The sequence below is a fragment of the Eptatretus burgeri genome, chromosome 14 (assembly GCF_056783735.1).
Source record: "Eptatretus burgeri isolate ZD-2024b chromosome 14, Ebu_testis_v1, whole genome shotgun sequence".
NCBI lineage: Eukaryota > Metazoa > Chordata > Myxini > Myxiniformes > Myxinidae > Eptatretus > Eptatretus burgeri.
Window position 1 is genome coordinate 12,533,564 of NC_140974.1, and position 27,500 is coordinate 12,561,063.

The 27,500-nt window shown below is 36.3% G+C and overlaps 1 protein-coding gene across 2 annotated transcripts in view; it reads left to right on the top strand.

The window, feature by feature from the left end:
- LOC147012669 (potassium voltage-gated channel subfamily KQT member 5-like) overlaps window positions 1–27,500 on the top strand; it is a 285,958-nt gene that overhangs the window by 219,371 nt on the left and 39,087 nt on the right. For both annotated transcript variants that reach the window (XM_085853730.1, XM_085853732.1), the window contains exons 9-11: window positions 807–1,030; window positions 1,464–1,575; window positions 2,371–2,502. In XM_085853730.1, coding sequence (XP_085709856.1) covers window positions 807–1,030; window positions 1,464–1,575; window positions 2,371–2,502 — 468 coding nt within the window. The remainder of the gene's footprint in view (window positions 1–806; window positions 1,031–1,463; window positions 1,576–2,370; window positions 2,503–27,500) is intronic.

Sequence of the window (27,500 nt, forward strand, 5' to 3'; positions counted from 1 at the left end):
ACGTTGAGCTTGATGACCGATGTACCAGCATGTTAAAGATTCCTTGGTGTCTTTCACAAAGAGGAGGCGAGTTATTGCTAGCACCCTGAACAAACTCCAAATTCCTGCCACCTTCAGTCAAATGCAGGCCTGGCCAGCTGATTTGTAAAAGGCTTGGGACAAAAATGTTCTCCGGCATACCCCACACTAAGTTGCGAATAATTAGAGCTGTTGAAGTAGGAGTAAAATTCTGTATGCAGCCTGTGGCTGCTGGTTGCATCTGCTGGGAGAATGGCTGTTACACTGATGCAGTATCCCCTGTTCACAGTAAGCTGGTACTCATTTTGCCAACATCTGGTTTTATCTCACAGCATGGCAGGGGCTTGAACTCAAGACTTTATATCTTAAGACAGTCACCTTAACTGTAAAGCCAACACAGTAATGGTAGTGGCAGTAGTATTAGTATTAGTATGATAAATGATCACGTTTTTTTTTGGTCCTTCCAAAAACTCACTATCCACAGGTTAACACCAGAAACATTCCCTCTTCCTCACATCATGTGGTGCCCCTATGTGGCTGTTGTGCAAAGAAAAGAAAACTGGCTTTTAAAAGCGATTAGTTTTGTTCGTCACAATGATGAAAGATTGTATGTTTCATAATTGCTCAAGAATGGTTTAAATATTTCAGTTCATTTTGTCAACGATAAGTCATGACAACTGCATTTAAAAGTTTACTGAAAAGATGTAGATTGAGACAGAAAGAGACAAGCAGAGTCAAAATCAATCATAATTCTCCATACAAAACCCTGGTCCATGTTATACCCATAGACCAAAGCCCAGCTTCAGGGAACGGGTCCGTCTAGCCAGTCCAGGAGTTCGTTTGACTTCACAACGACTTTCAACGACCTCCGTGAGCCGTTCACCGAGTGCCGACACTGCACTGGATACCAGTCCTACTCGGGTCTACAAGAGCTGGAGTTTTAATGATTGCTCTCTCTTCCGCCCTTCTCTACGTCTTCGCAGCAACAGCAGTAGACAGTTCTCCGCAGAAGGTCTTGGGATTAGTTTCATTGTTTTTCTCCCTTTCACACTCTCTCTCTCTCTTTCCACAGTTCCCTTTGAGGGCCATCTATTGATTACATGTGTGCTGGTGGCAGGTTGAGGGTCGGGATGAGAGGGTGATAGGAGAAGGGTGGGTCGAAAAATTTAAATGAAGAAAATGCAGAATTATCGCAGAGAAGGGAGTGTGTGAGGAGTCGGGGTGAAGGGAGGGATGTTTATGGAATGGGATTAAAGTGAGGGGAGGGTTTACTTGTTGCGGGTTGTAAAGGGGGTGGCGGGGGGGGGGAGGGATGAGGTTTACAAAAATTCTGCTATATTTGTGCATGTAGCATATATGGCTCCTTCTGCAATATTTTTGATTCAAAGACTTGTCTTGCTGTCTTTTCTGTTCTTTCTCAATTCCTGTTGTGTTATGCCTGCCAGGAGGATACACCAATTTGGCAGTTGATGATAATTCAGAACTGCGGAATTGCCATTGCCAAATATCCGTCGCAGACCTCACTCCTGCCATGAAGATGGTCATCAGAGCGTTGAGGTGAGGTTCCAATATCGAGAAGCTCTCTAATAAGGAAAGAAAAAGGAAATGGATGCCTAGAAGAGGTCATTGAGCATGTGATATAAACATCATGTTCACATTCACCCCTTAAAAGAAATCTGTACGTAGCTACACCACGAGCTCAAAGCAGTATTGCTTTTTGTTCCAGTTGATGTGAGATATTTAATATCCACATCATTGCAGATAAGACAGTTGGTTTAACTCACTGTCTAAGTATGGTATGGTCCATCATAAAGCATCCACTGCTGACACTGCTGTGTATCAGCAATTCTCCCTGTTTTGCTGACAGTGATGGAAGTCAGAACCAGATAGCTCAAAGGCTTGTAATTACAAACTGAAATGTGGTCCATGCACTGTACAGTATATGGTGCACCCAATATTGATCTCCCTGAAAGTCATTTAATGCCCACTTGATCATCTCAGTCCTTAACCAATAATGAAGCAGGCATGGCCATAGCTTTTCGAGACATTTGGGTCAACATGCCCCATTATAGGAAGTGAATCCGTTAACTCATGGCAATTCATGAACCGATCAGTGTTACAAGGACGAAGTGTGATCGTATTCAGATGCTCAGTAAAGGGGTCTCTCAATTGAGAACATGGTATATGATAGAATTCCCCTGTTACTAATATTTTCATATCAGTTTTCATTTACAAACAGTTGGCATTTCTAGAAATGGGAGGGTATAGACAAAGAGAATAATAGAAGTTGGATCCCAGAATGTTTTCCAATTGCACCATTTATGATCACTTATTTCCCCAACAACATCCTAGGACCATGCGGTTCCTCGTTGCTCGGCGGAAGTTCCGAGAGGCCTTAAGTCCCTATGATGTAAAAGATGTCATCGAGCAGTATTCTGCTGGACACCTCGAGATGCTTAGCCGAATCAAGAATCTTCAACTCAGGTACAAAATCTAGAAATCTGATAGACCACATGGGTCTATGTCAATGGCAAATGACTGAGATAGCTACATTTTAAATACAGAATGAGAAATGTGTCTGAAATATAAATTTCTGAATATATTTTCCGATGTCCCCTTCCCTCCCATCGTTCCACCTTTTTTAATCCATAATCCATTGATGTAGGTTGAGGAGGGAATATTCATAAGAATAGAGGTGACAAAAACTAGGGAAAGATTTTGATCTTTGGGATTGACCTCGTGTCAAACGTTTGCTGTTGGCACATATTTTCCACGATGGAATTGCTCATTTTTGAGCTTCATCCCAATATGTACCCTATTTCAATCACAACCACAACAACATTTTTCCAGTTGTTCTTGATGGAGATGTGATCATGCCTTTCCTGGGTATGTATGCACCTCGTTCATTCAAATGCTGTTTCTTTACAGACTAAAGGGTGAAATGTTATCGTTCATAATTTGGAGATTACGTTTTGGCCGCCATTACCTAAATTAGAGACACCTGAATACAGTACAATTTCTATAAAATCGACTTTTCTTGCTTGATGCAAGCTCCACCACTGTCCTCACCAAGATGGGGGCAGAGCTTGAGTAAATACTGGGCAAACGTGCATGTGCGGTCCAAGTTCCGCCCCTCTTTTCAGGAAGACGATGTGGACTGTCGAGGATCACGTGAGCTTTTTTAATATCTTGATGCCAGTATTATGGATATGTTGGAATACTCCACCCTCCCTCCCCACACCCCCATATAAAAGCCACATTCCCTTGCTATAACTGCACATGGTACAGCCCATACTACGTTTTGTATTCCACTGGACGCTGATAGGCCAGATCTGCATCCGGACCTGAACCAAAGTCAAATCGACTTGTTCTTCATCACTTACTGAACTCATCCACCAACTTTTGTCATAATCCATCCACAACCTTTTGAAATATCGTTCTATATATTGCTTTTGGCCCCATCTCTCAATGGTGAAAAATCACTTTAAAATTTTTAATTCAAGTATCTGGATCTGGATCCGGATCTGGATCTTCACCAAAATTAAATTAATTCGTCCTTGTCACACACCCAACCGGGACACCAAATTTCATCCGAATGTGTCCATAACCTTTTGAGATAGCGTGCTCACAGACAGACAGATAAACAGACAGACAGGGATGAAAACATAACCTCTGTCTACCTTTGGCGCAGGGGTAATAATTCCACATGTATATGTAAATGGCCACTCCATCCCACGGTCACCATGCAGGCCTACAATTTATGGGTGCGCATATCGTGCATGCACTGTAATGGGCATAGTAAGTATAATAAATAGCCCTGTGGGGGACTAATGGTTATTTCCCCCGGGCGAGGTGAAAATGAGGGATTAGGGGGAAGCGGACATGCCTGAAGTGGTACGGTGTTGAAGAATTCAGTTCCTCTCATCAGAGTTTGAAACATTTATTAATATTATAACATGATCATGGAGAAAAGAGGCATTTAAACAACACAATAGCAAGCAACACACTTCATCCTCTTTTCTAATGTTACGTGGATCTGAATCTTAGTTATACTCAACAAAATGGGGAGGGGTGAGATTGGGCGAGACATCTGATGAGACTCAAGAGATAAGATACTTCAGCAGCTTTTGAAGGAATGGGGTAGGTGGGCAGTCAGGGCCTTCTGGCAGTGGTTATTCAAAGGTCAACTTAAACACAATAACTGGACAACAACTTTGTGACCAAAAGCATGGTAAGGGTTCAAAAGGAGACATATGGCCACTATCGAAGCACACATTCCAGTGACACCAGATTCCAGCTTCACAGGATGCAACGAGACTATCGGGCACCAGCATATAATTATTTAACATATGAGGATCCCTTAATATTGAATATATATTTTAATAAGCTAAAGAGAATATTGAAAATTATATTATACTGTTTTATATATTTATAAAGATTATTTGGAAGGCCAGTCTGCTTGGGAAAGGGATTCTGATGTTTAATCGCAGGCTGGTAACCTTCCAATACAGTTAAGAAATAGAAGGCTGTTTAAAAGGCAAATGGATACATATATTGAAAACGGATACATACTCGTAAAGTAGATAAACGTAATAATCATGTTGTATTTGAATCAGACATTTCCCATTAAAGGATTTCATCAATACAGTACATTGTTATATGTGCTAAAAAAACAACCTTTACTTCCCAGGTGAATTATAAAAAAGCTTAATTGTGCTACGTTTTTTTTACCATCAAACTTGAAAGACAATTAAGCTGCTTTTCAGAAATTTGGCTCCACATGTTTTGTGATTTCCAAACCCCCCCCCCAAAATTTAGAGAAAAAAATTTGTTTTTTTGCATTTCTACATGTTTTAAGTGATTTCCAACCCCCACCCCCCCCCCCCCCAAAAAAAAAAGTTAGAGAAAATTTTTTTTTTTTTGTCCCAAGGACAAACATCACAATGAACTAAATTTACGATTAACCCAAATTCTACGTAGGCCTTGAATGAGCATCTCTGTGTCCGATACATAAGCCTCCAAGCGCAAACCACCTTCATATCAAAGTTCACCAACCAAGTTTCACATTGATGCCATCACACTCTTGCTTTGCCGATCAATATCTGCTGGAAGGTGGACAGTGATGTAAGGATGTTGCCGCTGGTCCAGACAGGATGCTTGCATACTGTGGCATTGTGCTGGGTATCAGGTCCCCGATTCCTGCCTGCATGCGGTTCATGATACCTGGATGTATACGGTACCTCCGGAGAGGATAGTGTTGTCTCACCGCAATGTCATACTCCCTGACCAGGATCATTTTTTTTCCTTCTCAGTCATTCACTGCTGATGGTAATGACTTGCACATTTAGGAAGCTCATAGCATTTCTCCAACGAGGAAAAAAAGGCGGTCACAAACATCCCCCTTCCGAAATCCAACGCCACATTACAGAGTCTCTCACCAATGCCTCCCCCCTCCCCCCAACCACAATCCCACGCTCCACCCTGGTAAATGAGTAACCATACTTGGTCAGACTTGGCGAAGGACAGAGCATATGTGGATGAGAGTAGATGGATGAGAGGGGCATCATGTGCAAGACGCCTTTGCCAGGGTCCATCACACCACATGCGGTGTAGCCAGAGGCATATGGCTGAGGTGGCCCCATAATGGTTGGAGTGTTGAAAGTGTCAAACACACACCACCCCCAGAGCATCATCACCTGCCTGAACCATGCACATTCCTGAACCGTGGCAGCAAACTCCACTGTGCTATGTCCAAGTGCTGGTGCAGGAAGAGATTCCGTTAGCAATTCCAAACAAGTGGATACAGCATGAAAGGGCAGGAAATTTTCACCTCTAACATGAAGCGAACTGATGTTAAGGGCAGCATAGCTGATTATTGCATCAAGAATAACATTTGCTCGTGGTCACATAACATTCTAATCACAATAGCTTATGGACTTTTAAATTGCAATGTTGCACAGATCATTAAATTCCTCATCTAGTCCGGCAGATATGGGAATGGATTGTGCCTTTGATGATCCAAGCATGAGCTTTGGCACACTGTTAGTGCATGCCCTAAGGAAGATATTTAGTTATAGGGCCATTGCAGAATTGTCCTGTGGCCAAAATGGCGGCCATTTTCCAAAATGGACTTGCACATTTAGGAAGTGTGCTACAAAAATTTTCCAAAATGGCCACCACCGGTTGTTATTTTACCAGTAGCTCAGGTTCTAGACTACCTCGGATATATATTCTGGTGGCTAATCGTACATTTTCAAGGATGAGGAATGCAGTGGTACTATTTACAACATGCTATAACTACTCTAACAACTACCTAACTACATATATCTAGCTTTCAGGGAAATAAATAATAGTAAAATTATAAACACATTTAATATTGGTGGAGTTATACATGTACATGTTTTGAAACTGTGACATATTCATGAGAGTACAATGCAGTCTTCACAATGTTTCCTTTATAATATTTGGTAGTTTATTTATATGAGCAAACGGTTCATGAGATTATGCTGTATCTTGCAAATCAACAGTGCATGTCCCATTGTTGTTTGACATGTTAGTGGTGAGGGCAAGTCTACGACAGTCCTTCCATTATTAACCAGGTAAGGCCTTCCATGATAATATTACAGGTTTTCAATGAAATGTGATGTTAATTTCGAGAACAGAGTCCACCACAGTGGCAAAGGGCAGTGCACTGAAGTGCTGCCTTGACACATTTGCACTGTCCTATACACCCCTTTTTGCATCCACAGCGTATGAGTTCTCGACAGGCCTGGGTCGCTTTTGGCAGTGTGGTCCAGTGAACTTCCCATCCACCTGTGTCCTTTTTCTTCCACCCCCAGTCACCTGGGGATGGGAGTTCCAGGACTGCAACCATCATCTGTCCCCAGCAGTGACCAGCTTGGTAGGCAGCAATCTTTGTGTGCTGAATCAGTGCTGCTTATGTTGGAGGGAGTCCTTCAATGTCTCTACCTTTCTGGGTGAACAGCTGATTGCGTGCCTGATTGACTGATTCCAGGCTGCTAGTGCGGTCATAGAGCAATACCACGAATCGCTCCAGAGACTCCATCCAGTTGTCTATGGTGTCTGGGGTGGCAACCAAGGCACAGAAGGCTCTAGTGACGTCATCAAAGGCTAGATGATCAAAGCTCTGACAAGATGAACTGCATCATTGTCAGCATCGTGCTCACATGCTTTCCCTAATGCAGCACCAACATCCTCATTGCACACTAGCACCACATCATGACCTTGCTTGTGAGCGTCCATGTCTGGGAAGTAACCCAGTATTCTGTTCTTGATTTTAGTGGCGTGTACACGCCCCATCACGTGTGTCCCGAGTTGTTCCAGCCTGGTACTGCACAGATTCACCAAGTCTGTTAGCTTTAACACTGGTGCAACCATATTGTCCATGCGCACTTCCTCAATATAGGCGACAAGTCCAGCGAATGCAAGTCCATGGTTAACAGTGTCCACATTAGATTTTTGTGCCTTTGTCTCCCTCGCTTTATTGTACAGAGAGGCAAGACACTGAGCATGGTACTTAGTCTCTTGGGCAATGAGATCTCCAACACTGAGTTTGGATAGGAGGTGTTTGTCCTGTAGTTTGAGGGCACACTGCCTCACACGAATGTCAAGTTCGAATGTTGATGCATTACGCAAAGCATCTCTTGCTGTAGATTTGCCACAGAAGAAGCATGTCTCTGTTGAATGAGTTTCACGTTCAATGCTCTGACGGGTGAACTTGTGGGTTTCTGGATCATCATCGTGGTGTGTTTTCCTCTTTTCAGCCCTCTGAGTTTTGTTTTGTTATACCGCAGTCTGCAGGAGTCATGCCATTTGGCTTTGTGAACCCAGAATGCTGCCTCGATGCCCTGACCCTCATCCAGTTGTGACAGTTTTAGTGTTCTTGGCAGGCAACTGATCTTGTCAAATGCTACAAGATGCTCAGCTATGGTCCTGTATCCTGCCCCATCTGTGCCACGTGCTGAATTATATGGACATGTCAGCATCTCATCTGTGTCTTCCTGACACTGAACACATTTGTTCCAGTCTGTGGTCGAGCACTGTTTACCTGATGAGCTTGGCTCATCAGGGTCCACCACCTTGTATCGTTTGGCCATTGTCCCAATGCACTATGCTACTTTAGCACAGTATGTACTAGTTATACCACCACCACTCTACCATAAGTTGAAATCTCCAGGAAAATATGTTGGCTGCCACCACAGTCACAGTCCAGGTCAACTGAAAGCATACAGATATACATGCAGATTAGGTGTTGTTACTAGGTGTACACAAAAGCTGTACTAACAACATAGATTATCATTGTGATGTTATTATGATGTTCTGTGTGAATATGTAGCAAAATATATGAATACACATAAACATAATTATGAGGTCAGCACACAACTCATGGGTTGATTCTGAAATTCCAGAAAATGTGCATAACTCTGCTAATATTTGATGGTTTTACTATTATTTAATTCCCTGAATGCTAGATATATGTAGTTTGGTAGTTGCTAGCATGTTATAAATAGTACCACTGCATTCCTCATCCTTGAAAATGTACGATTAGCCACCAGAATCAATATCCTAGCTGGTCGAGAACCTAAGAAACTGGTAAAAATAACAACCGGTGGCGGGCATTTTGGAAAATGGCCGCAATTTTGACCACAGGACAATTCTGTGATGGCCCTATAGCTAAATATCTTCCTTAGGGCATGATCTAACAGTGTGCCAAAGTCCATGTTTGTATCATCAAAGGCACAATTCCCCCAAATATTTCACTTATCTGCCGGACTAATCAGGATCAGGATCCTCAAAAGGAAATGGTGTTTGGATAAACATTGTGGTGGCTTTTCTCTTAAAGCAGTGGCCAATCAGAAAAGATAATACAGTTATAGCACACTTGAAGAGTACTATGATAGTCACAAGTAGTAACAGCCCAATAAAAATCCAATGCAATAATGTTGTTCACCAGTTCCCAAAGATTCCTTTTAGCCATGACCCAAATTCCCATCCTTTATTATAATCATGGTACTTCTCACTCTGCCTTAATTTTAGCAGCTAGATCATCAATTTGCTCTGAGTTGTCAGGAATATATGTGCAACATTCAGACCCCACAATGGCACAAGTGCCTCTCTGTGCTACTAGTAAAACATCAAGGGCAAGCTTCTCTAAAGAGGCTGACATTTTAATGAGTTTCCGAGCAGCTTTGCCAGCACCATAAAAGGGAACAGCAATCATGAAAAATCTTTGAATTTCTGAAATAGACCTTTTCTGACTATTCTGAATCATGAAAGGTGATTGGCCAGAAATACATATTTGGGGTACCACATCTCCTACATAACAGGACCCTGTCCATCCAAATGGTAGCCATGGATATGTCCTATGTCCACATGTATAATAGGTATTATTTAAGGGTGCTTGGGTTTCTATGGGTTTTCTGGTTGTATATCTATGATTACTCTTTATCTTGTTACATTTGTGTTTAAAAACATATTCATTTATACCTTGAGTAAAAATGATTTGTTTTATTTCTTGAATGACTAAAACGCTTACTTTTACTTGTGTGCATGTTATCGTTACAAGACGCAGCTGGTGTACAAAGGGAGTACATTCTCAGAGTGAGTGGGAGAGAGCAAGTCAGTGGGGGCCATTGCCCATGAACAGCCCTTCACCCCCCTGAACCGCTTGACTTGTTAGACCATTAATTTGAATATTTAATGAGTCAAGCACTAAATAGCTTATAATAAGTAAATATATATTTTTAAATTTCCTTTCTCACCTCTCTTTTTTACACAAGCACAATCTGTCGTTTGTCACATAAATTTTCCTTCGCTGGTACCCTGAATTAATCGCAAGGTCCTACGGCACGTTAACCAAGTCTCCGATATTATCGAGTCATATTCAGAAATCTCATGAGTTAAAAAATAGTAGATGTTCATGTGTTCATTCATGTCATGTTGTGCCTCGTTTAATACGCGATTGTTGGTGTTCTACATGCTGGGGAGTCACATTTTGGTTGCCATCACTCTCATCTTTACATGTGTGACAAATGACTTGGTGAGTTGGTGCAGGTGCATAAAATCACCTTCTTGGTGAACATACATACAGTGGGGAGGACAAGTATTTGATACACTGCCGATTTTGCAGGTTTTCCCACTTACCAAGCACGTAGAGGTCTGTAATTTTTGGCTCGCCTGTTCGAAGAACAGAGAGCTATAGCGATACCCACGGCGTGAGCGTCAGCGTGAAAATGTTAAATTTTTTGTATTACGGAAAAACTCCTCGACGGATTTCGACGAAACTTGGTGGGGGGTTAGGTATGGTCCAAGGATCATACCATGAGATTTTGGACTTGGCCCCCCTCCAAAAAATTTAGAGAAAATTTTTTTTTTTTTGCATTTCTACATGTTTTAAGTGATTTCCAACCCCCACCCCCCAAAAAAAAATTGCAAGAGAATTTTTTTTTTTTGCATTTCTACATGTTTTAAGTGATTTCCAACTCGCACCCCCCCAAAAAAAATTGAGAATTTTTTTTTTGCATTTCTACATGTTTTAAGTGATTTCCAACCCCCCCCAAAAAAAGTGAGAGAAAAAATTTTTTTTTTTGCATTTCTTCATGTTTTAAGTGATTTCCAACCCCGGCCCCCCGAAAAAAATTGAGAAAAAAATATTTTTTGCATTCCACATGTTTTAAGTGATTTACAACCCCCCCAAAAAAATTGAAAGAGAAAAAAAATGTTTTTTTTGCATTTCTACATGTTTTTAGTGATTTCCAACCCCCACATCCCCAAAAAATTGTTTGAGAAAAAAAATTTTTTTTTTTGCATTTCTGCATGTTTTAAGTGATTTCCAACCCCCACCCCCCAAAAAAAATTAGAGAAAAATTTTTTTTTTTTGCATTTCTACATGTTTCAGTGATTTCCAACCCCCACCCCCCCCAAAAAAAATTGAGAAAAAAATGTTTTTTTGCATTTCTACATGTTTTTAGTGATTTCCAACCCCCCCAAAAGAATTGTTCGAGAAAATTTTTTTCCATTTCTACATGTTTCAAGTGATTTCCAACCCCCCCAAAAAATTGTTAGAGAAATTTTTTTTTTTTTTGCATTTCTTCACGTTTTAAGTGATTTCCAACCCCCACCCGCCAAAAAAAAGTTAGAGAAAAAATTGAGAAAAAAATAATTTTATTTGCATTTCTACGTTTTAAGTGATTTCCAACCCCCCCCCCAAAAAAAAAATTGTGAGAAATTTTTTTTTTTGCATTTCTACATGTTTTAATTACTTTCCACCCCCCGCCCCCCAAAAATTGTTCGAAAAATTTTTTTTTTTGCATTTTTACATGTTTTAGGTGATTTCCAACCCCCCCCCAAAATTGTTCGAGAAATTTTTTTTTTGCATTTCTACATGTTTTAAGTGATTACACCCCCCCCCCCCCCCCAAAAAAAAATTGTTAGAGAAAAATTTTTTTTTTTGCATTTCATGTTTTAAGTGATTTCCAACCCCCCAAAAGAATTGTTAGAGAAAATATTTTTTCCATTTCTGCATGTTTCAAGTGATTTCCAACCCCCCCCCCAAAAAAATTGTTAGAGAAAATTTTTTTTGCATTTCTTCACGTTTTAAGTGATTTCCAACCCCACCCCCAAAAAAAAATTGGTAGAGAATTTTTTTTTTTTTGCATTTCTACATGTTTTAAGTGATTTCCAACCCCCACCCCCCCAAAAAAAAGTTAGAGAAAATTTTTTTTTGCATTTCAACATGTTTTTAGTGATTTCCAACCCCCACCCCCAAAAAAAATTGTTTGAGAAAAAAATATTTTTTTTGCATTTCTACATGTTTTAAGTGATTTCCAACCCCCACCCCCCAAAAGAATTGTTAGAGAAATGTTTTTTTTTGCATTTCTGCATGTTTTAAGTGATTTACAACCCCCACCCCCCAAAAAAAAGTTAGAGAATTTTTTTTTTTGCATTTCTACATGTTTTACGTGATTTACAACTCCCACCCCCCAAAAAAAATTGAGAATTTTTTTTTTTTTTTGCATTTGTACATGTTTTTCGTGATTTCCAACCCCCACCCCCCCAAAAAATTCGAGAATTTTTTTTTTCATTTATACATGTTTTAAGTGATTTCCAACCCCCCCCCCCCAAAAAGTGTCTGATAAAATTTTTTTTTTTTGCATTTCTACATGTTTTTAGTGATTTCCAACCCCCACATCCCCAAAAAATTGTTTGAGAAAAAAAATTTTTTTTTGCATTTATGCATGTTTTAAGTGATTTCCAACCCCCACCCCCCCAAAAAAATTAGAGAAAAAAAATTTTTTTTTTGCATTTCTACGTTTCAGTGATTTCCAACCCCCACCCCCCCAAAAAAATTGAGAGAAAAAAATGTTTTTTTGCATTTCTACATGTTTTTAGTGATTTCCAACCCCCCAAAAGAATTGTTCGAGAAAATTTTTTTCCATTTCTACATGTTTCAAGTGATTTCCAACCCCCCCAAAAAAATTGTTAGAGAAAATTTTTTTTTTTTGCATTTCTTCACGTTTTAAGTGATTTCCAACCCCCACCCGCCAAAAAAAAGTTAGAGGAAAAAATTGAGAAAAAAATAATTTTATTTGCATTTCTACGTTTTAAGTGATTTCCAACCCCCCCCCCCCAAAAAAAAAATTGAGAAAATTTTTTTTTTGCATTTATACATGTTTTAAGTGATTTCCAACCCCCACCCCCCAAAAAAAGTTAGAGAAAAAAAATTGTTTGTGAAAAAAATATTTTTTTTTTGCATTTCTTCATGTTTTAAGTGATTTCCAACCCCCCGCCCCCCAAAATTGTTCGAGAAATTTTTTTTTTGCATTTGTACATGTTTTAGGTGATTTCCAACCCCCCCCCAAAATTGTTCGAGAAATTTTTTTTTGGCATTTCTACATGTTTTCAGTGATTTCCAACCCCTACCCCCCCAAAAAAATTGAGAGAAAAAAATTTTTTTTTTGCATTTCTACATGTTTTAAGTGATTTCAACCCCCCCCCCCAAATAAAATTGTTAGAGAAAAATTTTTTTTTTTGCATTTCATGTTTTAAGTGATTTCCAACCCCCCCAAAAGAATTGTTAGAGAAAATATTTTTTTCCATTTCTGCATGTTTCAAGTGATTTCCAACCCCCCCCAAAAAAATTGTTAGAGAAAATTTTTTTTTTTGCATTTCTTCACGTTTTAAGTGATTTCCAACCCCCACCCCCAAAAAAAAATTGGAAGAGAATTTTTTTTTTTTTGCATTTCTACATGTTTTAAGTGATTTCCAACCCCCTCCCCCCCAAAAAAAAGTTAGAGAAAATTTTTTTTTGCATTTCAACATGTTTTTAGTGATTTCCAACCCCCACCCCCAATAAAAATTGTTTGAGAAAAAAATATTTTTTGCATTTCTACATGTTTTAAGTGATTTCCAACCCCACCCCCAAAAGAATTGTTAGAGAAATGTTTTTTTTGCATTTCTGCATGTTTTAAGTGATTTACAACCCCACCCCCCAAAAAAAGTTAGAGAATTTTTTTTTTTGCATTTCTACATGTTTTACGTGATTTACAACTCCCACCCCCCAAAAAAAATTGAGAATTTTTTTTTTTTTTTTGCATTTGTACATGTTTTTCGTGATTTCCAACCCCCACCCCCCAAAAAAATTCGAGAATTTTTTTTTTGCATTTATACATGTTTTAAGTGATTTCCAACCCCCCCCCCAAAAAGTGTCTGATAAAATTTTTTTTTTTTGCATTTCTACATGTTTTTAGTGATTTCCAACCCCCACCCCCCAAAAAAAATTCGAGAATTTTTTTTTTTGCATTTCTACATGTTTTTCGTGATTTCCAACCCCCACACCCCAAAAAAATTGTTTGAGAAATAACTTTTTTTTTTGCATTTCTACATGTTTTAATTGATTTCCAACCCCCACCCCCCCAAAAAAAGTAAGAGAAAAAAAATTGAGAAAAAATATTTTTTTTGCATTTCCATGTTTTAAGTGATTTCCATACCCCCCCAAAAAAATTGTTTGAGAAATTTTTTTTTTGCATTTCTACATGTTTTAGGTGATTTCCAACCCCCACCTCCCCCCAAAAAATTGTTAGAGAAAATTTTTTTTTTTTTTTTTGCATTTCTACATGTTTTCAGTGATTTCCAACCCCCACCCCCCAAAAAAATTGAGAGAAAAAAATGTTTTTTTGCATTTCTACATGTTTTTAGTGATTTCCAACCCCCCCCAAAAGAATTGTTCGAGAATTTTTTTTCCATTTCTACATGCTTCAAGTGATTTCCAACCCCCCCAAAAAATTGTTAGAGAAATTTTTTTTTTTGCATTTCTACACGTTTTAAGTGATTTCCAACCCCCACCCGCCAAAAAAAAATTGTAAGAGAATTTCTTTTTTTGCATTTCTACATGTTTTAAGTGATTTCCAACCCCCACCCCCCAAAAAGAGTTAGAGAAAAAAAATTGAGAAAAAAATAATTTTTTTGCATTTGTACATGTTTTAAGTGATTTCCAACCCCCCCAAAAGAATTGTTAGAGAAAATATTTTTTTTCCATTTCTGCATGTTTCAAGTGATTTCCAACCCCCCCAAAAAAATTGTTTGAGAAAAATTTTTTTTTGCATTTCTTCACGTTTTAAGTGATTTCTAACCCCCACCCCCCCAAAAAAAGTTAGAGAATTTTTTTTTTGCATTTCTGCATGTTTTAAGTGATTTCCAACCCCCACCCCCCAAAAAAAATTAGAGAAAAAAATTTTTTTTTTTGCATTTCTACATGTTTTTGTGATTTCCAACCCCCACACCAGTAGAGTGAATATACTGGTTCTGGCTCACTTTTCCCCATGTAAATGAATGGGGGATTTTCAGCGATTCCTATTTTTTTTCCCTAAAAATAAACCCCCTTTTTATCCCAAGGTATATTTATTTGTCTCCCCTTTTAACCTGGAGGTTGAACCTCATTGAATTGAACACCTGGGGGTTGAACAGCTCACTCATTGAACCTATAAAGATTTGTTCATTCTCAAATTCCTTCAATAGTTTAATTTTCTTTGCACAATAATCCCCATCTAAAATATTGACAAACAAAACATTTGAATCTTTATATTTTTTAAGATACCCCTTTTGTGCCATTACGAAATGATAAACTTCTCTTAATGCTCTTGTTTGACCACCTCCTGAGCCACATATCATTTTGAGATTATAGTAAATTGTTTTTTCATTGTTCAATTGATAACCATCAAAGTTTTCAGTCCATTCAAGGATATTCATTTTTTTCTTTACATCCTCTAACTTACTAGTTTTTAAATTGATTCGCTTATTTGTTTTATTTACCTTTGTTTTAGTTATTTTTTCAATAAGACTTATTTGATATTTTTCACATTCATTATGTTTTCCATTTATATACCAAGACTGAGATTTTCTCCACTCTTTAGTTTGATTAATACTTGGTTTAACCATTTATATATTGCGAAAAAACGCGGCGGTCGCCCTTAAAAAAACCCTAACCCATCTTCCCATCGTTAAAACACAATCTATTTTATACGCTCTATCATACAATATCCATATGGAACACAATCTATTCCATTATCTAAAATAAATCTCTTATCATCAAAGGCTCCTCATGCCTTTTTATTTACTTCTTCACTATATGTTATGTTTATAACTTCTTATTGCATTCATTTTCCTATATTCTTCTTTCTTATTCATCAAACAATTATAATAATTTCTAAAAGTTATTGATTTCTTTATTACATATTTCTTTATTCCCTTTAACCTCTGATCAATCCGATCACCATACTTATAAGCATATGCCTTTGCTCTCAATCCAATAAACTCACTCATTACTTTTCCACCCAACTCATCCTTAAACTTACCAATAACCTTTTCATTCTTTTTGGAAAATAACTCACTCTTCTCGCTGAAATTACTTGTATCATATACTCCAATATTTTTCTTCATATCTTCATAAACATCATCAGTTTTTATATCTAGGATAAAACTATCAGTGTCCATATACAACAATGAAACATTTTCACCATACTCTTTCTTTAAGTCATTATACAAATAATCATACATCAATATCTTTGATAAATCAAGAACTGCTGTTCCAATATAAATTGGTTTATCCATTACAATACTTTCCTTTTTCATATGAATTGCAGAAAAGTTATCTGAAAAAACCTCTTCTCTCTCAAAACTTGGTTTATTTATCAATCTCGAAGCTTCTTTCCAAGATGTTGCGAATCTAATGTTTTGCCTGTTTCTAACATTTTCCATAGTCTTTCCAAATACAGCATTATTCATTAATTTATAAAAGTCCCCTTCAAATTTTACTTTTGTATTTGCTCTCATATCTGTATTGAATTGAATATACTTTTTCACCCAAGGACTTTGTTTAAATTTTAAAACTCTATGAATTTTAGCTACTCTCAATCCTTCTCTCAAAAACTGTTTTAAGCTTCTCTGATGCAAAACATATCCCTCTTTATCATAGAATGTTGTTAATAACTTTTCTGTTGATTTGCCTTTAATATTAAAACTTTTATGATAATCACTGAACCATTCTTTCTTTGGGGTTTCTTTCTCACATGCAAAAGGAAGGTCTTTATGCTTATTATGAAGATCACTCGGGTACTTCAAATCAACTTCAAAATAATAACCTTCTTCTTCGTCATTCAATTCCTCTTGAGAAGAAATAACAATATTCATCAAAGCCTTTTCATAATCCTTTTCTTCCACCCACTCTAATTTACCATAAGGCAGAGATTGAGACATTGCCCATCCATACAAATTATTAGCATCAAAATACATCAAATAATTACTATCTTTTTCACTATCATAATTTGGAAGATATTTATTATTTGCTTTAGCATATCTTTTTTAACATACTTGTGATATTCCACCTCTCTTTGACTTCTCAATCATCAAAAGCATATCAACATCACTGATTAAATCTATATCTTGTTTTGTCATTTTCAACATTGCACTCCAAGCTAAACCAGGAGCTGTGAAATAGTGGGCAGGATCTAATCCATAACAATTTTTATTATGACAGAGTGATCTAAAAGCTTCAAACACATCAGCTAACAATAAAACATCTGTTTTTAGATATAAATCATGATATTCTCCAAGGTTCTTTATCTTAAATATTTTCCATATTTCTTGTGCGTGTTTATATTCCTTATCACTTATCTCTTCTTCATAAAGGTTGTTATAGAAACTTTCTTTTGAAGGAAGTTGTGTTTCTTTAAATCTCATAAATGAATCCATATAATCATAAGGATAAATTCCCTTACTTGTAAGAATTTTCTCTTTACTTTGAATTTCATTCCTTGTTTGAATTTCCTCTCTCGTAAGAATTCCTTCTTTAATCAGAATTTCATCTTTAATCTGAATTTCCTCTTTAGTTAGAATTTCATTCATTGTTCGAATTTTCTTTATAATTAGAATTTCATCTTCAGTTAGAATTTCTTCATTAATTTCCTCATTAATTAGAGTTTCCTCTTTACTTTGAATTCTCTCTTTAATCTGAATTTCCTCTTTAGTGAGAATTTCCTCTTTTGGAAAGAATGAATTAAGATTTGGAAAAGAGTCCGTGGAGCTTAGATTTGATGCGAGGTAGGCTAGTGGTGTTCCCATAAACTTGTAAGAATCTAGAAACCTAATACGAGTTAAAGGTTTTGTGAATATCATTTTTGTAAATGAAATATACTTTTGACTTGTGTTTGTTATGGCAGAAATATTCCCTGGTGTTTTTGAAAGTTCATTTATAAATAGATGTGTATCATAGTTGGCGCTGTTGTGAAGAAAGACTGGAATAAAAGAAGGGAATTTATAATTAAGATTACAACAGGAATGAGCGGGACCTCTATATTACCAGTAAGATGACAATGATCCCTAACTTTAGACTCCTTAATTTCCCCCTCACAAATATGACAGATATTGTTCTTTCTAAATTCTAATTTTTCTTCTTTAGTTAATTTCATCGGTTCATTTGTTTCTTTCATTAATTTAGTGAGTCTTATACAATCCTTTTCTAATCGTTTTACAAATTCTTGTGAAGCTTTTTTTCCACGATAATGTTCAAGTTTGTTATACTTTTCTCCAACAGATGATTTGATATAATAACAGAAACCACAAGGAATATGTTTTTGATATTTATTTGTATATGATTCTTTTGGATTAGGAGAAGCAGTATTTATCTTTTTAAGGATACACTCAAAATCAGCGTATATCACAAATGGGTGCATGATAGATTTATTATAATCTTCAAAAGAAATCTTTTCACCAGGTTTAGGCATTGTAATTACAGCTGATTTATGATTACTACAATATTTTGAATGTTGTTCTAATCGTTCTTTTGTATGAAATGAATTAAGACATCGCTTACAAGGATATATTTTGTTTGCTGTTCTGAATACCTGAGAAGAGATTAATCTTGATAAATTATTGATGTATGTGTAATGTGAATTCTTTCCAACACTAAAATATAAAAGATCAATGTGTGTTTCTTCATTTTTATAGTTGTTTGAAATTTTTAATATTTGAACTTTGTTTGTATCCGTTAATCCATATACATTAATAGAAAGATTATTCTTTTTCTCAAATTTAGGAATATCTGTTAGTGGCATTGGGAATTTAAAATATTTAATGTCCAAGGTATTCTCATATTTCATATATTGTTTTACTCTTTCTGAATTACATTTTGGTGGATGAAAGTGAGCAAGAACAGACCAGAGAAAACATTTATTATCATTGTTCTTAATATTAACAACTGCCTTCTTTAGTTTTATTTCTTTTGGTAATTCAATATAAGAAGAAGCTTTAAGAGGGTTTGATTTTAGAATGTGTATATCTAAAAAGATGATTTTTTAAATATTTGAATCCACTTCCTACCACTGTATTATCAACATCCTCCTCTTGTCTTGATAGTTCTTCATAAACCCCACTATTCAAAAAATCTTGAAATGATGTTATAAAATGAAGATCTGTTCTCATATAAGGAGTATGTTCTTCATCTTGTCTTTTCATATTCATTTTCACTCCCATATAAAACTTTAAAGTTTTCATTTCTTTTAATATCTTTTTAATAAATTTTTCAACATCAGGTTTCACTATTTCAATTGATTCAGCTATTGATGATGGACCGGGTTCTCCAAATTGAAAAATCCTTATTTTTATATGCCCTTTAAATGCCCCATCAGTGTTTTCAATATAATAGTCTCCCTTTACTTTAAACTCATTTTTCTTGTGTTTTTGTGATTGAAGATGTTTATTATAACTTCTCTTCAAAACATCCTTTGAACAGATATCACAATGTTTTCTTTCCAACTCAAGAGGAGATATTTTATGAAATAGATTAAATGTGTGTTTGTTAGTTCGGAGGTGTTTTCTATAATGTTTATATTTGTGATTACAAACATCGCAGTATGTTGTATTCACCATATTTATATAATAAATCTTTGCTTAAACTAAAATTTTCTTGATGAAAATTTCGTTTATTTTACAGGTGAATCTGTGCTTAAAACCATTTTATCCTCCAACTTTTTCACTTAATAAATACAATGTTTCAAGACACAAAAGACAAGTTTCAATCAATCTCTTCATTTGTTAAAGATACTGAGAAATATGTCAAAGATGTAAAATTGAACAAAGATAAATATAACAACTATTGGATAAAAACAATTATGGTAAATAATATGAGTTCTTCAATTTCCTTCAGTGGAAGGGCTTTTAGTATACCTGGTAGAACATCAATTAAAGTATCTCTAACAAAAGTTTCTCCTCTCCTTCTGGTAATATATTCAAAACTAGAAAAAGCAATGAAACAAGAAAAAGTATCAAAAAACAAAAACCTTATGGATGAAGCTTTCGAAAGAAAAGATAAGACCATCTGTAATATGCAAGGAGAAATTTGTATTTTTTTCAACAACCCTAAAGATGTAAATCCTGATGAAATAAAGGATGTTAATATATCAGGTGAAATGACATTTCGTTCAATAGTAGTGAACGATCATTTTAAAATTACCTTTAATATAAAAAATGTTGTCGTTGAATCTGATAATGAAAAAAAGTATATCGATATCGATGGTAATATTATTAAATATGAGTCAATATACAACTGAAAGTATAGATGAATTTCAGTTTAAGTAAAGTTTTACTTTATAAATATGCTAGACTTTCCTGATTCTCCATATGACAAATTTGAGAATTGTCCTGCGTGTGAAAGACTGGGATTAAACACAGAGTCAAAAGCCTATAAACAATGCATATTCTGTGATTATCTTCTAATTAATGATAATAAAAAATATAAAAAGGAAAATAATTCTTTTAGATTTACACCAAAAATGAATTACTTTACAAGATTGATTAGAGAAATGAATGTAAAGTATGAGGGTGATAACACACCTTTCCTTACAAGGGAAGAAACTGAACGTATAAGAGAAATATTCAAAGGATTGTTGTTATATATTATTCATGGATGTAATTTTCAAGGAAATATCAACACAAGATATTGTATAAATAAAATAATGGATTATCTTGAAATTAAACCTGAACTTAGGATAAAATATAGAGTTTCTAAAAAAGCTAATAATAAATTAAATAACCTGTTTTCCAAATATATAAATGAATGATTTTTTACCCATTTATGAAAATAAGATAAAATTTAACAACCATAAAAATCTCCCAAATTCATTAAGATGTCTCATAGTTGGTTCAAGTGGATGTGGAAAAACCTGCTTACTTTTAAAGATGCTCCTCACTCCCAACTTTTTAGATTATGATAATTTAATAATTTTCACAAAGTCGAGTTTTCAACCAGAGTATCAACTACTCTCACAAGGTTTTAATGCTGGTCTTCAAAAAGAAGATATAATCGGTTTATTTAAACTTTATTGTTTATTGTAAATTTACTTAAAAAACACCCCGTGATACGCATTGTATCAACAACAACTAGAACAATAAGACCTGGAGAAGTAAAAGGTGAAGATTATCACTATATTTCAGTGGAGGAACATATGCGATTGAGGAATGAAGGTCAAACATTTGAGGAGGTTTCTCTTGGTACAACAAAATATTCACATTGTAAGAGTGAGTTAAGGAAACTAAAATCTGGTGGTCTTGGGATATTAGAAACTAATCCAGAAGGAACGAGACAAATTATTAAACATCTGAGCGGAGTGAAGATTTTATCATTCGGTTTTGATGTTGATGAAGAAACAACGCAAATGTATGAAAAGCAGAGATGCAAGTATTAGTGAAGAAGAAATTACAACTCGCATTAATGTTAATAAAGAATTTGATGAAATATTTAAAGAAAAGGATTTATTTGAACACATCTACTTGAATGATGAAGAAAAGGAAAATTTCCCTGTTGATCTTTACAATTCATTAAATTATATTTTACAATAAATAAATGTATGCAAAAGAAAGAGCAAGAAGATTTAAGGAACATCAAGAGTTGGTTTCAAAAGTTGTAAAACAGCAGGAAGACATAAAGAAGAAACGCAGACAGAAACTAACGGGCGAAGAAGCATTTGAAAGAAAACAAGAGAAATTTTTTAAACCACTTTTAAAAACTTCCCAAGAAAAAATAAAAGATGTTTCCACAGTTCCTACAGTAGAATATACTCCTAAAAAACTTCAAATGTTAAAAGATTTTGATCAAATGACGGAGGAAGAATTAGAGCATTTAGGAGAATTAGAATATGATGATGAAGGTTTATTTCAACAACTGGAAGAGATTAATCAACCCCCTGATTATATTGTGAATGCTCTTCAAAACAATGAATATTCAGCGGATTCAAAAACCAAAGCAGGACTCATTCCAACAGAACAACCAGCAATATTTCATCTTGTTCAAGAAAAGGTATTGATATTTAATGATGAATTAAGGTTCTTGGGTTCTGCTCAACCCCCTGTTAAACTAACTCCGAGATTAATGTTTCTTCTCACAAAAGATGGAAGACAAGGTTCAACTGTGAGGGATGAATCAAAGTATATTGATAAACCATTGGATATGGAAAATAATGATGATAGAGTATATATTGATCTGCTGAACACTCTAAATTATAGGGTTATTCTTTCTGGTAAAAGTAGGAAGAATGAGAAGGAGAAACACATTATTCAGGCTTTAAGTATCCTTGGTTCAGGTGTTAGTTTTCTTCCAAATGACCCATCGCAATTAGTTAATAGACTGTTATTGTTGTTAGGTAGTAAGAAGGCTGGAAATAACAATTGTTTTAATGAAGCATCAGCCATTTTAGACCAGTTGATGAGCATGAAAATAATTAATAAATCTCAATATAAAGACATTTTATCTCATATTAAATAAGATGAGAAGCACAATCCTGAGTTTTAATTTCACAACAAGCGACCACACATCTTCATTCCCATACCCACTACAACTTGACCCAACAAAAGAATATGAGGCATCTTTATTGTCCATGGAAACTTATAATACCTTATTTAATATAACTGATAAAAATGACAAGTTTAGTTATAATCCCGGAAGTGGATACAAAACGATAACAGTCTCACCCGGAGCATATGAGATTTCTCAAATATCTTCCAAAATTGCTCGTCTTATGAAAGAACAGGGTGATGAACCAAAAAATATTGTTATAGACATTCAAAAACATACTTCAAAATCAACGATTAAAGTTAAAAATAACTACAATGGACATAATGGACATAAAATCACAGTGAATTCACGTGGTAACTCTCCACGTTGATTTCACAATTGATAATTCATTTAGAGAGTTATTGGGTTTCTCCTTAAAAAAGATTGAAACTAATGGGACGTTTTACAGTGATAATGTCATTCAAATATCCTCAGGAATAAATTCGGTGTTAATTCACTGTGATTTGATTGATGGTGCTCATAATGATGGAAAAAAAAAACAAATACAATATTTTCATTCAGCGCATACTCAACCCCAATTGGTTATAAATTCAATATGGAACCCAAAAATTTGGTTTATCTCCCTGTGTCAGGAAAAACCATACACAGAGTAAATTTTAGGATAACCGACCAAGATAATCGTATGATTTCTTTTAATGGAGAAGTTATATCCATCAGAATTCACCTACGTGAATTTTTCCAATAAATAAATACGATGGTTATTGTGAGGAAACACGAGTTGGGAAAATATAAAATAATTACAGGGGATGGGATGTTCCTTTCCCCATACTACAAGGGTGAAGGTGTGTATCTTGGTAGAGGATACTATAAACCTAAGAGACAAAGGGGTGTTGGACATCAATTTAGAGGAGATGGGATAATTGATACTCTCTTGGGTATTGGTTCAACTATTCTTAAACATAAAGATCTAATTGGTTCAACTGCTTCTGCTGTGGGAAATGTAGCAGGTGTTGTAAAGAGCATAAAAGATGCCCAGAAGGAATCTCATAAATTACAAGCAATAAAAGAAATTAAGAAAGGCAAAACTCAGTTGTCCCCCCAAGAACGACAGAAAATAATTCGAATACTTGGATCAGGGTTTCAAAAGTTTTAACATCTTTTTTCCTAAATAAATACAAGTATGGAAGCAATTGATAGTATCTATGATTTGGATGATACTATTATTATCTCAAACTCCACTAAAAAAGAAGATTACTTCAAGGTAAATGCAATAACTGGAACAGACTGGAATACGAATGGTACAAAAAGTTTTGAAATAAATAATCAACAAACCTATTTGAATCTCTCCGAAAGTTTCTTGTTGTGTAAATTTAAATTCACTAAAGCTGGGAATAACACAAACGCTACACTTGTAAATTATTTCTTCTGGAAAATGTTTGATAGTGTGCGTTTGTATATTGGAACACAAGAAGTTGAAGCGGTTGATTATGTCTCTGCTGTATCTGAAATGATGAAATTTACACTCTATACATTCAGTGATAGAATGGGAAAGGGGTCTGTCGAAGGTTTTATTCCTGATATGTCAACGGGAACAAACACAGACCCTGGATATACTCAAAGGAAAGGAGCGTATAATGATGATACAAAAGCAGAAAATAGTTTTACTGTGGCAGTTCCTCTTAAAGGTATATTTGGATTTTGTGATCATGATAAAGTGCTGTATGGTCTTAAAATTAGATTTCAACTACAAAGGAATGATAATGAAAATCGATTGCTTTTTGGTGTTGGTAATGCTTTTGGTGATCAGAATAAATTTGTAATTGAGGAGATGAGTTGGTATATCAGTGAATATACTCCTAATCTTAAAACAGAAGAGATGTTGAATCGAAGACTTAACTCAAAGAAACCACTCAGTGTATCATACCTCAAAAGAAGATGTCAACACGTTAAACTCAACCAAACTACTTACACGTGGAATTTGGGTGTTCTGGAAGGAAAGCCACGATATCTGTGGATCATTTTTAAAAAGCCAGATGGTGATACTGCGACTGATAAGAATAATGCATTGAGTGATAATGCTAAGGTGAAACAACTTCGCGTTTCTCTAGATGGAACATTTTATCCACGAGATAGATTGGAAATTAATTGGGAAAAAAATGATTTTGCTGAAGCATACTAGTCTTACCAAAAGGTGTGTGAAAGTAATGGAAATAAAGAACCTATTTTGGATATGACAGCATTTAAAAGTTTGTATACAATCTATGCGTTTGACCTGAGCGCTCAAAAGGAAACTATAAAGTCTAATCGAGTGGATACTTCCCCATACATTGAAAGAGGAGAGAGTGAAGAAGTTGATACATATTGTTTGCTTTTGGAAGAAACAGAATTGCAGATTAATACAGATAATGGTGTGATGATTAGTCTCACATAATTTTTTTGTTAAATAAATGAGTGGCAAAGTACCAACTGGGGTATATGTTAATCAAATCAATCTTCATGAACTATCATCTTGTGTTCAATATCAAAAGCCTTGTACGATTAACGTTAATACAATTCAGAGAAAAGGAGCAGTAAGAATTGATGTTTTGCTCACAAGAGAACAGGTTAAAATCTTGAATGACACTGGCTCACTTAAAATTAAAATGACAAAACCAATGTTGAAAAAATATTCAATAAGAGAGACGAGTGGAGGATTTCTCCCATTTCTAATTCCTTTATTTGCTGGTTTAAGTGCGGTTGGAGCATTGACGGGTGGTATTTCAACAGCGGTGAAAACTGCCAACGAAAGGAAGGCTCAACTCCAGGCTCAAAAAGAATTGGAAAGACATAACAAAGAGTTGGAGAAACAAATTAGTGGAAGTGGTGTAATTGTAGATTTTGCTGAAAAACTTGAAGGTCTGCCTGATAAAGCGAGATTGTTAGTTGGAGATATGCTTTCTTCTATAGCACAAGCAGGTGTAAAATTAACGAAAAGAGGTAATGGATTATATCTTTCTAATAAATAAATGAGCATTGATGAGTGGTTGAAAGAATTTGGAAAGAATACAACATCAAATTTACAACTTGTCAAATATTGTAAGAAATTAAAAATTCATAATGTGGTTATTTGTATGAGAGATGAATTAACAAATGTGCCGAAACATACAAAGAATATTATTATGAACTTAGAAGATAATAATGGGAACGGTTCTCATTGGGTTTGTATTTTTAAAAGTCAAGACAAATATTATTTTGATAGTTTTGGTCTTCCACCACCTGTTGAAGTCATAAAATTCTTACAGAATGGTGTTTATCAAACATTTCAAGTCCAAGAATTAAATTCCAAGTGTTGTGGTCAATTATTTCTATATGTGTTATTTCAACTCAACAAAAATAAAAAAAATTATGATATTATTTTTAATCTAATATAAATGACTTGTGTTGGTAAAGATGGTTCTATCTTTGGTGTATCTCAAGAACTGGATATTGATTTATCAAATTATTACACAAAGGCACAGGCTGAACGACATAAATATAATATAACCAAAAATATTAACATGAAAAATGCTTATAAATTAAAAAATTATCCAAGCCCGACTGACGCGAATGACTTGGTGAGATTAAGCGATTTATCACAATATATATCCTCAAATAAAACGGCCATGTATTCCAAAGATACAGAAGTGTTGATATTATCTCCAGGTCATACAGAATTCACAGTTCGAATTAAAATAAATTTTTATAAAGAAGGGCGTATCGTTTGTATGAGAATAGAACAATGGGGGTATGATATGAATGATTTAGGGTATAATTGGTCATTTAAAATTAACCTCGAAGACCTGGAACAATTAAATCAGTCTCGTAAGGAAGAATATTATCCACTTGGTATCGAGAATGAGTTTTGTGGGGCCACGATTAGTAAACAACAAATAACAGAATTTAATAAGGGTAAATATTGTTGTGGTTGACGAAATTCACAAACCACCATTCAGGTCCCTTAGGTGAGATATCTCTGTAAGTATATGTGTAGTTAGGCCCAAACCCGTTGTTTCGAGGGAATAAATGTCATTCAGTCGGGCTGCGACTCTTCAGGATAGCCGTTTTTCTTTTACTATCTTTATTTTGGACCAGCCGCCATTACTACCACCACCAACCACGTCTCAACAGCCATCACAACAACAACCACCAACCACAATGCCGCTTCACAACAACAACCGCCAACCACAACGCCGCTTCACAACAACAACCACCAACCACAACGCCGCTTCACCACAACCGCCACGACCTTTACCGTCACAACTCGCCACCATCGCATCCCCACCATTCTCGCGCCACTTGTGGGCACCTATACTGGACTCGTGTAGGGCGCGCACCGAGCAGCGTGTTCAGAAACATCACAGACTTTCCGAGAAAAACGGATCAAAAACGACTCACGCCCACTTCTGTTCCGTCCTATCGGCGAGCTGGGGCGATTTGGCCCCGCCTCCAGGGCGTTGGAGTGAGGACGCTATATGCAAATTCATGGATCAAAAAGCATTCACGCCCACTTTTCCTCGGTCCAATGGGGAGCCAGTTAGAGAGGTGAAGGGTCGGAGGCAGAGGGTCAAAGGTGAAGGAGCGAGGCCACGGGGCTTATATAAACGGCTGCGTTCGTCAGTAAAAAACAAGTTGAGAGTGGTGCGTTGGAACGAGTTGTCGGTGGAGCTGGGAAGAAGAGTCAGAGTTGGGAGGGGAGAAGTCAAGAGTGAAGAGTTGGGACGAGCCAAGAGAGGAGACGGAGAGGGCGATTAGACGGAGCTGTGGAGAGGTGGCGGCGGCGAAGGCGGACGAGGGGGTGCTCGCGTCGGTGCCGGGAGCTGCAGAGGGAGAGGCCAGCAACGCGACCGAGGTCGAGGAGGAGACGCTCGTCGCGGGACCCGAGACAGGGTGATATCCGCCATCCCCCGAGCATCAACAACCCCCTCCTGTTTCCCCCCGCGCTGAGATAGTGCGACAAGGGGGCCCCTTTCCCACCCCCTACCAGACACTGTCCGCGAGGCCCGCGGAGTTGAGGCGCCACCGCCGCTTTGCGTCTCATCATCAGACGGGTAGGCCCGACACGGTCTCGGCCCCAGGCCCGTCTGCCCGCCTCATCCTGGAG